Here is a 16,552-nt window from a genome sequence, read left to right on the forward strand (position 1 = left end):
CTGTAAAAAGCAGAAAGAAACTATATTCAGTTTTTTAAGGCTGTATTTGTTAGGAAATTTATCGAGAAGTCTAGAAATTGCCATCCAATTTTCTCCTCTTTCATCTGCATATGTTGTCATTACTAGTTTCATGTTTTGGATTTAAAGATAAAAATCATGCATTTCATGGCATAGAGTTTATGTTCTTGATAGAACTGAGCAAATAAAGACTACTACTAAGTACTCTTCAATTATAGTTTTCGGGTATGCATATCAATACAGTCAAAAGTCGTTAATTCGGACCTCAAAGCTAAAAACTTTCTGCGCATGCGCCGCATTGACACATGCGCATAGGCGTTTACGCGTGCACGTAAGACCTTTTACGACTGCGCATATGCGTGTGCCAGGACTGAAGAGAAGGGCTAGCTCATAGAGCGTTTCCCCCTGAAACGGGCTGTGAGGAGTGATGACGTAGCAATGATGCCACTGAGCGCGGAGATGCAATTGACAACATAGAAATTAGCGTTTTAAATTTGAAGAATCAGCGTTTAAAATGAGCTGTGTGTGAAAGATAGCTATAATTTGGAAGAGACAATGTTATTGCAGTATGCATTTTACACTGAACATTACAAAATTTAATAGTACTTACTCAATTTTAAAATAATAGATAAAATGCGCTACTCTTAGCATAAAGTTCCTTTTTTTATTTGCAGGGATTTTTTTTCTTTAAATGCCTGTTTGTTTCTAATCATTTCTTTACCTGCATGTTAACTAAGAGAACTGTACTACTGCTAAGATAACTATAATAACAGCTATTTAAAATTAATCAAAAAAACAACCTTAAATTGGCATAGTTTTAAACGTGTATGGTTATATTATCAGGTTCAATGTTCCTTCTAACCTTCTTCGGGAACATGCAAGGACCTGACTCGGAACAGAGAGCTTGCTAAAGCTATGTTCAAAACTGTGGGAAGTAAACAGGATACACAAGAAGGGTATACAAAACCCTTTATTTTTCGCTATTTACAATGACTTCCGTACTTCGGAATACACCGACCCGCTACTTGGGGTCAAAACGTAAAAGTATAAAAATAAAACTATAATTTAACTTTAGAATAATACACGTGGAAGATTGGCCTTATATTAACAGGAAGCGTATGTAGTACAGTGAACTGTGAAGCGTATGTAGAATGCTAAGCTACAATACGTTTAAAATTTATCAAGAGGATTAAAACCTCTGGCCTGGAAGGCAACAAGCAACTGCGTAACTTCTAAGGTAAGCGGCCCGCTTTGACTCACTGCTTCCTCTCTCTCGCTTGGCAAAAAGCCACAACTTAAATACTTGGCGTTCGCCAGACAACTTTGCATAAAAACCTTAACGCTTATAATTCTGGCCGGAAGTAGAAAATAAGAAGTGATAGTAAAGATTTAAAATAAAAATAAACGTTAGTAAAACTTAAGATGCTTACAATATATGGCAAAATTTCTGCTAATCTAAGTTTGAGTTTCAGCCTAATTGTAAATTTTACATTAGCATATTTTTCTCCCGATTCATTATAATAACATGTATATTTTTTTAAAAATAATTTTGTAACTTAGGCTTACATCAATATTTCATTTAAATAAATACATGTAAGATTGTTATCTTAATTTAGACAAAACAACTTTACTCACAGTACCTAAAATAATTATTTAATTTTTCAAAAGTGGGGGTTAAGGGGGCAGGTCTTCTTATGCCAATTACTTTAATATTATACTTTATATATATTTTATCTAGAATGCTAAGCTAGCACAAAATCGAATCAATAATAACAGAGGATACAATAAAAATAACTGTAACAATAACTTAACAGAATTAGTTCTCATTTGAAATATGCTTTACGCTATTAACTTTTAAAATGCAATCTAAAAATATTTCAAATCAAAACATATTATATATACTTACTTTTTGTCTCTCGTTTCCCTTGACCATTAAATAATTTGGTTTTAGTTTGTGACACAATTTAATTCTCTTTAATAATATCAACATTTAAAACAGTTCCATCTTCTAAAACAAATCCTTTATCTAAAAAGTGGTTTCTCAGTAATTTGAGCCCACCAGAGGCCGACCGGTTAAGTCGCTGAACACTGGTAGTTCGGTCCGAGGTTCGAATCCCGCGAACGGGCTGGCTGCATGGGCGTTTTCGTGGTTTTCCCCATGTGTAACGTGTATACGAGCCAGTTTCCCTTAGAAAGTCCTCCACGAAGGCATCTCTCCCCTTAGGCAGATAGCCCTAGTGTGCTTTGTCATAATTAAATACACCAACACTCAGTAATTTGAGGCAGTGCGCTAAATCTGCAAAAACCCATATTTTTTTCGTTTGGAATACTGGATTTGGAAAATGAGAACTATTAATCGAAATCTGTAACTCTTTCCACAAAGTAGTAGATCCTCCTAAATCAGACACTATTGCTTTCACTTCTACTCTAGATGATTGAATATGTCTTATGAGTGAAAAAAGAAGTTCTTTCTTCATTGGAGTGTTAAAATCAAAAAATATTGGTTGTTTCCACTGCGGAATGAGACCTCTGATTAAAGCAAACTGCACTTTTTGAAAAGGACCGATTTTGGTCCAGTTTAGATTCATAGCAGAGTTTAGAATCTATGTGCATTTCGTCGAAACTGAGAACGCATATTTTTTCTACAGAATTCAAATATTGGCATCTTTCCTTCATTACAGCAAGAGCATCACTCTGAATTCCTGGACAACATGAAAATTTAGCACACCATCTCTTTAATGTGCTAGTGCTAGGTAAAGGAATTCCCATTTTTTCTTTCCAAAAATCGTAGCTTTTAGATGACAGAGCTCTTATGACAATGCAACGTGAAATATCTTCACTAGTCCACCGGATTTTTTCCTTCTCTTCTAGCAATGCGTTAATCTGCGTCTTTGTAAAAATATGCTTTAGACGTTTTTCCAAATTCTCCGATGTGTTCTGTTTTTTCCTAAATTTTGCTGTTTGGGATTTTAATTTCTGAATTTCCGATACAAATTTCTTTCTAGATGTCGTCTACCTTCTTTGTCACTGAGCAAACATTCTAAAATCTTTCTTTTCTCTATTTTTCAATATTTTATTACAATTTTCTAAGGATATTATTTTGTTCTCCAAATTATCAATACATTCTTGTTTATCTTTACACTTAGGGCACTCAGGGATATTGTCACATAGGGCATTGTCACTTGTGAGTTTTATTTCAAAATCATTCACATTTGATTTATTATTGTCAGCTTCAATTTCGTTCTCGGCCTCAAAATAAATTTTCTTTGGGCTTAATTCGTGTAGTCTTTCAAAAGCACTCTGCATTAGTTTTTTCAAATGTCTCCGATTTCTTGGTGTTATTTTGTTTACTGCACACAATAAATTTACTTTCGGCAATCCAAGCAAGCGATTTCTCATGTCATCTTCATAATCACTGCACAGAAAATGTTCGCTGCAAATTCTTGCGTTTTTCACATTAATAGAATCCTGTCTTCGACATTTATGTATCCATTCTTTCGTCAAAAGCAAATTGTCCTTGGGGAAAGCATGAAATACAATATCTCTTCCTTTCGTATTTCTATAAGTGTTACGGCACGTTGCTACAGCACAAGAAGCCATATTACATAAAGGATACTTTAAATATAGAATTTAAAAGGAAAACTGACTAAAACTATATATACACAAATTATTTTAAATATTTGCATTATTAGAAAACAAATATGTATGATTAACATTAATTTGGGATATGCGATCTCCAGAAAATCGTCTCGCAACTGAATGAAACTACAGTTTTAAAGGCGCGAAATCAGAGCAGGTGCAACAGAGATACGTCAGATGACTTCCGGTTCCCCCCCTCAATGAGACTCGCGTCGGCGAGGAGTCGAACAAAGGAATGACCTAGCCCTTCTATTTATCCCTGTGCGTGTGCACAAACGCAGAATACGTTTTCGCGTGCGCGTTTTATGTATAACGGACGGTATAAGCTAAAATTATCTAATTATCTATCTCAGTTAATGTTGATGATCGCGTTGTTCCTTAATTTTCGAATTGGATCCGGCTTATTATTTTTTGCAGAATGTAAGAGCAATAGTATAAAAGTAAACTTGAACTTTCGATTATGTCAAATAGAATTTCCGATTCTGGAGCTCCCACAGAATCGTACAAAATGAAAGTATGTTTCGATGTCCATCAAACAAAAAGTGGAATTTCTGCAAAAAATGGATAAAGACATGAAGAATGTGACAGAGAGGTTAGTGAAAACGAAAAAATTTCGATTGACAAGTTAGTCGGTATTCTCGGCACAGCAATTAAAGAACTTGAACAGCGGAACTTTGTAACTGAACAAGAAATTATATCTGTTTATAGAATTAAAGAGAAAGTATTATCACATAAAACAAAGCAACTTAAACAACTTACATTAAAAGAAATGTTTAATAAAGTAAACAAATAAATATTAAGCTTTTTTTTTTTTGTAAATTTTGATACCCTTTAGATCATCATTGTTCTTTATTTCATAAATTACGGTTTCATATTTTTAATTTTAGAATTTCTGCATGCCATCTTACGAGATTTAAACTGATGATCTATAATCCGGAAAAATCGATAATCCGGAATCGCCGAAGTCCCGACGAGTCCGGATTAATGACTTTTGACTGTATATGCTATAAGTTGTATGTTGAGAGATCATTTTGCATCATTTGAAAGAAATGCTCATCTGTAAAAGGTGTAGCAATCACAGAATTTTTCAATTAGGCAAAAGATGTTGGGGAAGAGTATCACTTGTGTTTAATTTTTTTTTTGGGGGGGGGTTGTATTCAAAAGGCTATTTATATTCTTTATATTGAAATGAATACAGCAGATAAAAATCAGTGCATCCAACTCTTAAACATCCTCAGTCTGCTCATAAGTTTTTAGTCCAACATAATTAGTTTTTCAGTCTAATCAACACTATGTTGATAACTAGTCTGAAAAATATTTGTATTGCCCAATAACTTCATAATTTTCAGCTTAACAAAAAATCGGAGATTTAGTGAATAGAGTAATGTGTTTTTATTCTTACCTGATCATCATCAGTATAGTATATAGCATTTGATTGTTCATACATGACCTTTCACTCAGGATATGTAAGTATAAAATAAATAAATAAATAAAAATCTGAAACCATTCAGATTTTTCATTACGCCCAAAGGAGCGTTTTTTAAACGTTTTGTGTGTTACCTTTATTTATTAAATATCATGCTTTTCGCACTTAAACAATAAAATTCAATTCAACAGCAATGTTGCAAAAATAATTTTAAAATGAAACATCTTTAGAATTTCCGATACACAGTCTCACGAGCTGGAGATAAAAATGTTTTTTCTTGTTGCCATTGCTTGCTTTGAAATCATTGAGTTTGTTAATCAGAAATTCATTAAAGTGTTACAAAATATGAAACTGATAATAAAACAAATTCCAAATTTGGTCTTCCAGGTGCCCATATTTGGTGGAGGATTATGTTATTCAAAATTTGATGGCTCTAGGTACCATTGTTTTATCGCAATGCAAGAAAAATACATACATTTATACAGATTCTTCATTATTTAATTTCTTTAAATATAACACAGGGCAATGATATTTGGTGGCAACAATTTGAAAAGTGAAACAGACATTTAAAGTTTTTAATGCAAAATGCCAAAACAAAATTAGTAGCACTTCTGATGTAAAATGACAGGAAAGTTTTTACTTGACTTAATATATAGTACATTTCTTGATGCTAGCAGAGTTGATTAGGTGGAATTTTTCTGTATTAAAGAAGTTGATAACTGCATTCAAGTGTACAGTGTAGGTTTTTTCAAAGAGCTGGAGAAGAAAAAGCCCATTATGGAAAACAGCATTTCTATCGAATTTCTCATGAAACTCACTATGTATCTGTCAGCATTATTTTTACAGTAAAAATTGTATTCACAATTTTTTTTTTAAAATGAGGAATGTATTTGATAAGAAACTTTATTTTACCTGAAAATTAATTGAAAAAACAGGTCCAGTTCCTTTTCCAAATGTTGCCAAAAAACATATGTAGTGTTCACTACTTATTAAATTCACTGGTTAATAGAATCAACATCTTATTAGATTAAAATTTCTAGGAACCAAAACAAATATATGCTGATAAATAAAAAAAATTGATATTTGAAAATTCAGATTATCAAAAGTTTAGTTCTTCAAAGCCAGAGTATCCTGCTTGTATCTATTAGAGTTGTTTATAGTTCATCCATATAATGTGTTATGGATTGTGACTTATTTTTCACTCGGGTATATAGTGCTTCAAACAACCCGATTTGACTGATATTTATCTAACCCTGGTCCTTGTAGTTATGAAACATTATTTTCAGAACTCTGTGACTGCACTAAACCTCAGATGGGAAGAGTTTCTTTATCTTAATTTTAATGAAAACAATCCTCTAAATGCATTGTAAATCATTGAATGTTCCTTCTCAAATATCAGGTGAGAGAAGGTAGAAATTCGCCATCTTTTAATACCATCTTTTAATGTTTCTGCATTCAAAATCTTCCCTTTGGGAGAGACACGGTGTTTACAGAGAGTTCTCAAAAAAGTTCATAGAATGCTTCTTAGCATTACTGTATGTAAATAGTCTTTGAATAGAGAATGGTAATTGTGAAAGTTATTTTCTCTCTCCTTACAACATTCCTCTGTGATGTAATTAGAAACATCTCCGGTTAGCAATCAGGAGGTCTTGAGTTCGAACTTCAGCAAGAGACTGCATCATTTTCATATTTCCTGCTTTGACAAACCTAATGACTATATTTGTAGTAGGAAGAAAAAGCAAAGAAAACATTGGTCATGCCTGTAATCATGAAATCGAAGGTTGACTAAACAGACAAAGTATAATCTTCTGCTGGCTAGAAAAGGAAATTTTGAAATTGAATAAACCACTGAAAAAATCATTCTTATAATTTGTTGCTTAAGCAAGATGACTTACTTAAGCAAGAAAGGCCTGAAAGAAAGGGATAAATTATTAAAAAATCTTGATGTTCTTGGTAAGTGCGGCCAAAGACAAATTACATTTAAACTGGGAATTTCCAATGCAGCTGAGTACAGTTTGTTTGAACAAAGAATTATAATTGATGAGCTAATCAAAAATGAAAATCTCTCAAGGAAACGCCTAAAAAAGCTAGAAAATCAAAAGATGTTGAAACTGTTCTTCTAGAATGGTTTCAGGCTATGAATCTAAAATATGTTCTTGTTTCAAGAGCTTTTTTCACTTTTAAAAGCTGTGGAACTGGGTAAAAGGCTAGCAGAGAATTTTGTATCAACTCAAAGGGAAAGAAATCCATCGTTATTCTTCAGGACTGCTTGATGAGGAGGAAAAAGTAGATCATCATGCAACTGGTAATTGTATTAAAGACATTTTACCCTGTGATGCTAAATGATTTGCTCCTGAGCTGCCACATGAAATTTATAATAAAGATGAGACTGGACTGTATTACAGAACATTAACAGAACACATATTAGTATTTAAAAATGGAACAGCAGTTAGTTTAAAAGAAACTGAAAGAATGAGTTATTGTGTTATTAACATGTAAAATGGGTCTAACAATTAAGATGATAGCTTTGGTTATGGACAAGGGTAGAAAATCTTGATGTCGGAAAAGAGTCAAGAATTTACCTCTAACTTACCAGAGTCACAAGAGCTTATGGATGACAAAATGTAATTTACTGAGTTTCTCGTGAAATGAGGCAGCGAACTAGAAAATAGCTTTATTTATAAATAACTGTGCAGCAAAAACATCTCTGATCTCTTTTTGAAAAAAACATTAGTGTCTCTTCTTACAAATTTAGCTTCTAGCATTCAGCCTGTAGACCAGGGTATTATCAAAGCTTTCAAGTGTCATCGTTGAAAAATGTTCAGAAAATGGTAAACAGAACTGAATCTTGAGAAATGCAAGTACTTCGAAGGAGATACGCAAGTCAATATCTCTGTTAGCGACCATGCATATTATTGTTGATATGGAGGATCAATTTTTTAAAACACTGTTAAAAACTGTTTTTGACTTTATATGGCTTTTTGGCTATGTGGCTTTTATATAGAATTAGCCTCACAGGAATTGTAACCTCTAGCTAATGTTTCAGACATGAGCTATGAATATTCATTTTTAGAATATGTGTCGGCTGACAACAGTATAGAGACAACATATGTAAACATGAGCTAGAAAGTGTTATTAGAACTGCAGAAACTGGTAGCAAAAGTAATATGGAAGAAAGTGCTAATATCATTCAAAATCTAGAAAAGCATTGGATATTCCAAGAAAAACTCTTGAACTGAAAGATGCTGAGCAAGAAAACAATGGTAGTTTTATGAAAATCGGAATATGTTTGAAAATGTGTTGATGAACAATAGTAAACAGACATGGATAGAACAATTGTTGTGTCATTTGGCAATAAATGTTGCTAAACTTGGTGGTTAATTGCTGGTCACTTGTAAAATTTATATAGAATTAGCCTCACAGGAATTGTAACCTCTAGCTAATGTTTCAGACATGAGCTATGAATATTCATTTTTAGAATATGTGTCGGCTGACAACAGTATAGAGACAACATATGTAAACATGAGCTAGAAAGTGTTATTAGAACTGCAGAAACTGGTAGCAAAAGTAATATGGAAGAAAGTGCTAATATCATTCAAAATCTAGAAAAGCATTGGATATTCTAAGAAAAACTCTTGAACTGAAAGATGCTGAGCAAGAAAACAATGGCAGTTTTATGAAAATCGGAATATGTTTGAAAATGTGTTGATGAACAATAGTAAATAGACATGGATAGAACAATTGTTGTGTCATTTGGCAATAAATGCTGCTAAACTTGGTGGTTAATTGCTGGTCACATGTAAAATTGACGAGAACATTTTTGATTATTAAAACTGCAGTTTCATTATCAAGCTGAGAACTGTTTGAGTTAGCATACAACTTTTTTTTTCTCTTTAAAATTTTGCCAGTGCTTTGATTTACTGTGCACCAGCACAACAGAAGGTAAAAGTAATATCTAAAATAGGGCTAAATACTAAAGGCAATGATGACTGATAAAATATGGAAGAATACAGTTTTACTGGATACAGTATGGATTTATTAATAAGCATTGCTGAAATCTAGTAGTTCTGTTTCCTGTGAGCCTGGGACAAACTACCAGTGTTAAGCAGTATGAATTTTGCATGGTTTCCTGATACAAGCCAGTTTCTTGTATAAAGTTCTTCCAAAATGAATAAATAGAATGAAACATCAACCAATGAACCAATGACAACTAGATCTTACATATTTTGCTACAGTAGATGGAATAACTAACTAGCTCAATCTGACAAATGGGATGGTTATATTCATGAAATTGATTAATTTCCAATTCATGAAATCAGTTAATCTCCTAGCGAAGAATATAACAAAAATAGTGACAGAAACAGGTTTCGGGGTTCAGACTTGCGTGAAGGTGCAGTTGCCCCTCGCTCCCTATTTTTTGACTTCGCTGATTTTTTTACATTTTAGTCTATGTGTTATATGTTTGATCAAATATCCTGGCTCAGTAAAAATAGGCGGCCAGTGTAACTCTGATTCAAAATCCGGTTACGACCATGTGTTTCTCAGACTCCTTTGCCAATGCTTTATTTTTCTTCTTTTTTCCCCCCTTTCTAGTAATTTCGTTCTTCTGATGAGGAGGGATCTTTAGCTGCCCTTGAAATCGATTGAGTGTTTTAATATATGTACGCTAAATACAAGGTTGTTATTGCGATTTTGAGTGACAGGAATTTTAATATGCTATTTTTAATCAACTGGAGAAAAGAGAAAAACAGAAATTTTACTTAAAAAACTGCGACCATAATGATATTTGACATTTAATTTCTTCTGGAGTAAGTTCTTAAATATATATGAATACTTTTCAGGAATTTAGAGTAGTATTTTTAAGATTTCAGTTTAGAACCATTGAATTTTAATCACTTGCTGCTCCATTATGGAATTCACGGTTTTTATTAGTTAATAAATGGCAAAATAATTTAGGTTTCTTACTGTAAACTCATTAACTGTTATAACAATTCTAATTATTAAATTCAAGCATCAGTTTGCGTTTGAAGCCATTAAAGTGAAGATGATAATTAAAGAAAATTTTATAACATTTTTCACTTATGAATGGATAATAATGAAAGACTTTGTTAAATAAAATATAGAATCCCAATCACCTCTGATTAAAAAAAAAAAAGAATACTCAGACATACTTCTAATCTTTTTTACACTTCTAATCATTTTCTTCCAGTAAAATGTAAGTGTATGAAGCAGTTAATGAATACTGTTACTTCAACTCAGGGTTCAAATCCTATGAAATGGGCAGGCTGCATGGGGGTTTTCATAATTTTTCACACGTATTATGTGATAACAGCAAGTTTTCCTTTGAATGTTCCACATGCAGGTGTCCCCGTCAGATACATAACTTTGTTGTAACTTGGATGATCAAATTCAATCCAGTCCAGTCACTAGATACAATCATCAGTATGTCTGCGAATAGCAGGAAAGAAAGCTCTACTACTATCAAGCCTTGTGTGAAAGTTGAACCCACATTCTTGGTTTCAGAATAGTAGTTTGCCTCTTTTAAATATAGTACGGGGTCACAATTATTGAGCTATATGAAATAAAAAATCAAATTTTTAAAAACTAATGAAAACTAAACTTCATGTGTTAAATTCTTTTCATATTTGAAATGTAACTGCAGATAATTGTATTTAGTTTTTGACATGTTTGATATGTTTGCCATCAGTGGCTATGACGTGCCATTGATGAAGAACAATATTCTTCAAAACTTGCTGAAGTGTCGAGACATCGATATTTTCAATGGCCTCATGAATGGTCGTTTTGAGCTCAGCGATCGTTTTGGGGTTATTTGCATAAACTTTGTCTCTAATACTGCTCCAGAAAAATGAGTCTAAAGGGTTGAGATCAGGAGAATATGGTGGCCAAGCGATTTCCATTCTAGTGGCATCTGGATTTCCCAAAGCCAGAATGCACTCTCCAAAACCGCTTTCAGGATTTTAGACAGTCTATTGGTCTGACAGGGTTATGCTTTGTCCTGCAAAAGGGATGATATCGTCTTCTAAAATTTTTCAGTAGTCACTCTGCCTGCTATGAATATTGCATCAATTAATCCGTGACTTGACATTGCACACTAAACACAGGGTTAGTACACATTTCTACACATGGAAATTCATGACCATTAATGACAAAAATTAAGGAACTAAATAAATTCAATTAAAAATATTATCTATGCCTGAACTTCACTCTTATAATACCATCCTAAAAATAAAATAGATCTGTAAGTAGGATGCGTTAAGTTTGAAAATAAAATAAACTTTATGAAATTTATCAAGTAGAATTAAATTTTTTATACTTCTAATAGTTGGACATATTTGAAAGAAGTTGCGTGACATTTTATTTACGTTTTACTAACAGTTAGCTTTATTTTAATTTTTCTTTTATGTCTCATTTTGTCACATAAATTCTCACTCTAGAGGTTCCGTAAATAGGCACATTATATGTCAATCGGCATAGGTTAAAATGAGAATCAAGATCATAATCAGCATGATTCATAACAAAAGAGTGGATGTTGTCACTGCTGCTGCTTGCCTAGAGAGAGACCTGCTGATTAGAACAAACCTGAAAGGCCTGTGTAGGCACAGTTGGCAAGTTTTGAAAGTTAGTTGGGCTCTGTCTGGTGGAGTTAATGTCGTAGCTTCGTGTTTCAAGGGTTGTAACCCAGTTAATTTACTTTAAGGTTCCATTAAGCTACTAAAGCACCAGAGGTGATAAGTTATTTTGTATTATTTTAAGTCTCACTAGATGCAAAGAATAAGTTTTACATCAATTTTTACACTTTTGCGTTTTATCTTGTGACTACGTTAAGGATTAATGAAATCCAATGATTCGCTTTAATATGCAGATAATAAAGGCATGTTCTGATGCTAAAAAAAATCAATTACAGCTCATGGTGATGTAATTAAACAAGAACAGTCAAATTCAAACTAAAAATGTGGACTAGTGGTCAAAGAGTATACAATTTAATTTTAATTTAAGCTGTCTCAGTTAGTATATCATATGAGGAAACAAAAATGGGAAATTGTAAAGGCTTGAAATTATAAATAACTGGGTAATTTACATAATAATAACTGTATATATCTTTGAAGAATAATTTTCTTTTATGTATTCAGTTTCTTTCTTCAATATGTTTCCTTTTCATTTTAGAATTTTTGGATTTAATTAAGGATTTTTGTTATTCTAAAAAAAACTAAATGCTATGTATAGAAAAAGCTGCTAATTTTATTTCTTTATCAATATGAACATTCAGAAGAAATATGAAATATATATGGTAAGCTCCGGAGAGCTAGTGTAGCAGAATTCTTAGAATTTAGTGATACATCGAGCAACAAAATCTAGAAATGGCAAAACTTTTAGAATTTAGAGCAGGCATTGGAAACAGGATTTAGAAAGGCACTAGGCAGCAGAATTTAGGATCCTTAGGGATTGCATCAGGTGGGAAAATGCTCAGTGTATGATGCAGTAAGACATATTGGAAGAATCTTTTAAATTGTCAGTTTTGAATTTCTTTATTAATAAAAAAACTCTTTCTATAATGCCTGCCTATGTGATAAGATTAAAAGCATTTTTGATATTTTCCATGCTTGTGTCTAGTGAAAAGTAGAGAAACTAAAGGGAAGATAAACATGTTAAGATTCTATTATCAGAAGTAAAACATTCAGATATTATGTTTTCATTGTTCTTTCAGACGTTCTCCAAAAAGTAAGAAATTCAATGCAAACTCTCTGTAAAATACATCTACTGCGTGTTAATACCATGGAGACATTTTTCATTTTGTCTCATTTTTCTGGAATCTTCTAGAATCGTGGGTCTATAAACCATGATTTCAAATCCTTCTAAACTTTCCGATGTGTAACATTTAAAATCCTGAGGGAAAATAATCCTTACCAGTTCTGTTAACAGCAAAAAGCCAGAAATAGTTTGGAAAAAAAAAAAAAAAAAAAAAAAAGAGGGAAAAGTGTAAAATTAGTTTTATAGAGAAAACGCACATATTCTGAGACAATTACATGGGAAAGATTCTTACCTTGAAAAAATTAAAAAGAAGACAATTTTAATTAATTAATTACATAGCTAATTTTTCTTTTGCTAAGAACTGTTCATTAATTGTTCTTTTATAGCATTATACCTTGTTTATTTTTCAGATTCAAAATATTGTATAATGAGTTGCCAAAATGAAACTTTTTAATGTGACGGTGAAAAATAAAAAAAAATTTATTTTAATGTTATTTTTTAAATATAATTTCATATATTATAATTATTTTAATGAAATTGATTAGTGTTACAATGTTTTAAAAAAACGTCGAAAAATTCCCAAATCTCGGAATTAAAAATTTTCTATAGAAATTAATCTTAAAATCGCCAAAATATTGATAAGTCGCCAAATTTAGAACCGTTTAATAAAAGAATTCATGTCCCCAAAAGTGAAAAGCTGTTTAAAAGCTCTTCATTAGAAAAAAATGAAATAATTTTGAAATGCTTATGTTTCACTTTTTGCTTAGAAACTCAAGTATCCCATCGTTTATATTAGAAATAGGAACAAATTATAATCCATTAACTGATTTACTCATTGAAAAGATAACCATATATGTCAATGTATTGTCAAAAACAGGAAAACAAGACAGAAATTTCAGATGATTAAAATTAAGAACCTTCTGCCGATTTTGGTCGAAATTAAGGACTTTTAAGGACCAAAAATCGATTCCACAAAAAAACCCTAAGGATTTTTAAGGACCGTACGAACCCTGTAAACAGTTACTCGTTTGGGGTGAAGAAACTTCTCAGTTGTGGAATTGGGTTTTTCATTCCCTCCAAATATGGCAATTCTACTTATTGACATACCCATCCAAATGAAAGCCATCTTCATCGCTAAACCAAGCCATATTCATGTCAAATTCTTACCGTAGTGCTGACAAAACACAAACTCTGTTCAATAGCAGTGATGTTCAGTGGCTGATAAGTTTGAATTTTGTATGAAAAGAGGTGCAGGTCTTGAACAATTTGTCACAAAGTCTCCTGGTTGATTCCAACCTGTTGTGAAGCTTGCCTGATCGATGTCCTTGGAGCATTTTGAAACACAGTTTATATTTTCTCAATATTTTCAGGCATTTTCTCAGTAGCTCAATTACCAACACTGTCAGTTTTCTCAAACTTTATAATCAGATTTTTGATTGTACGAACAACAACAATACGAGTGTGCATGCTCAAACAAGTTCCCAACATGGCTCTGCATTCAACTACTAAGATTTAACTGAATCTCCTGAATTCTTCATAAGTTACCAAGTGTTTTTTTCATACAGCTTAATGATTGTCACATTACACCATGCACAGCAATTTAGTTAGTTATAAGGATTTGCTTGAAACCTAACACATTTTAATGGAAATCTATGAAACACTAATTTCAATTCTATCCTGTTAAAGGTGTCTTATCTTTTAATAATATTTTGTCCCCTTCTGTTTTTTTTTCCAACTTATAGCACCACAATCACACTTGCTTCTTTTTCCACTTATTAAATTAATTCTATATTGGATTGATGAAATTTGGTAGAATTTATTTTGTGCCTTTAGAAGAGATATCAATGCTGGGTTCTGCCCATATGTATAAGATTATCTTTAAAATTAATACCAGTGTAGAACTAAATTTTATATTGTCTCAGATTTTCTTTCCAGCAAATCCATGGCAGAGATATGAAGAATTGAAGCATTTATTTCAGGCAGAAAATGTAAGAGGATGTAATACTAAAACAAAACAAATTTATATAAAAAAAATTATGTGTGAGAAATCTGTTAGTTTCATTAAGTGTTAAATTGATTAACATTGGCTGTACTGCTCACTAAATATGTTTTCAAATTTTTGTATATGTTTTTACTAATTAATTATCAAATACATGTGAATTTACTGAGTACACTTTCTTTTCTCGTAGTGCAAATAAAGGCAAGATACAAATATTCAGTATCTATGAGGCAAACATCTAACACTCAAAAGATTCTCAAGCTGCTAAAAGCAAAACTAAGCTGTCATTTTCAAGAAAATTCACCATCTTTGTTTGCATTTAAAGACAAACTTATGTTCAAGAATTTAAAAATGTTATTAGCTAGTTCCCAAGATCAGCTCATGATTTCACAATATAACATTTCATGTTCAGAATTGAATGTTTTACAACAAGAGCTGGGACAGAGTGAAACTCTTGGTCATGGAGATCTGCAATCAAGATGTAGCAAAGAAATAAAATCACATCTTGTAACTGCTCGTGCAGAATTGTTACAAAAGATTGTGTCTAAAAGAATGGAAAAGAATAGGAATTGGCAATTACAATTAAAAAAGTGCACTGGAAATCTCATAAAACATAAGCTGCATTTATCCAAAAGTGTAAACCCAAAAAAATTTAAAAAACGAAAACAAAAAAAGTTACCTTTTGATCAGGTTCCCGTGCAGAAACTGGAGACTGCAGTACAGACAGAGCCTATCATCAAGCAGTAGAAAATGGTACAAGCAGAACTTATCATTAAGCAATTAACAGATCTAAATCTTCATAAGCTTTGTGAAGACAGAATGGTTAATGAAATGGAGAGAAACTCCAGTGATATTAATTTATCAGTTGCAGACATAGAGAACAATGAGTCATTTGAAGATGAAAATATTTATGGATTGCAGTTAAAGCCCATCATAAAACCATCATTAAAAAACATGCAGAGTGATCACAATTTTAAGAAAAGTGTTCAAACTTCAAATCACAGCTCACATGAATTCATCATCAACAAAACTGAGAAAAGTCAAACAACATTAACTGATGAATTCAAACAAGATTGTTTGGTTGAAGAACCTTTATCTTAGAAGTTCAATATAAAAATTAATCTGTGATTGTAAAAATAAATCACTGCTGAACTTGCCTGTAGTATGGACCACATTTACTATTTATGTGCCAAATTATATTTCTAAAATCTTAATTAAATTACTTAGGATATTATAAGATTATTACACAGAATCTTGTAATTAGGATTCACGTTATGATGTGATTGTTAACTTTCCTGTTTTTGTACAAAATTTTAAATTAGCTTTTGTATATGTTTACAGAAATAAAATATATATATATATATATATATATATATATAATAATGTTGTGTTTTTCTGACACCAGTTGTTACGTTATTTTCTTCCTTCACGTTCGTACTGGGTTGTTAGCGAATAATGACGACAGCACTTGATGAAGTATCGAAACACACTTTATTGGCCAGTATTAATCAGGACAGCTCCAAAATACTTTTTACACAGTCGTTGAAGCACTACAATAAACACACTGGAACAATCAGCGACACAGCCTTTACGTTATCAGGCTATAATGGTGGAGACAGCTTCACTGCAAAGCACCAGAGTACAGCTCCTGACTCTGCTCGGTCGTTCTCAGAACTCCACGCACTCTTGAGACTCTCCAC

The 16,552-nt window shown here is 32.2% G+C and overlaps 1 protein-coding gene across 1 annotated transcript in view; it reads left to right on the forward strand.

Moving 5' to 3' along the window:
- Positions 1–16,014, forward strand: part of LOC118199925 (uncharacterized) — a 45,550-nt gene extending 29,536 nt beyond the window's left edge. Inside the window, exon 5 of the mRNA XM_085818274.1 lies at positions 15,043–16,014. Coding sequence (XP_085674400.1) covers positions 15,043–15,599 — 557 coding nt within the window. The 3' untranslated portion in view covers positions 15,600–16,014. The remainder of the gene's footprint in view (positions 1–15,042) is intronic.
- The last annotated feature ends 538 nt before the right edge of the window (positions 16,015–16,552 follow it).

Source organism: Stegodyphus dumicola, chromosome 6, assembly GCF_044657685.1.
Source record: "Stegodyphus dumicola isolate Sdum_Otavi_A_Nest chromosome 6, ASM4465768v1".
Classification (NCBI taxonomy): Eukaryota; Metazoa; Arthropoda; class Arachnida; order Araneae; family Eresidae; genus Stegodyphus; species Stegodyphus dumicola.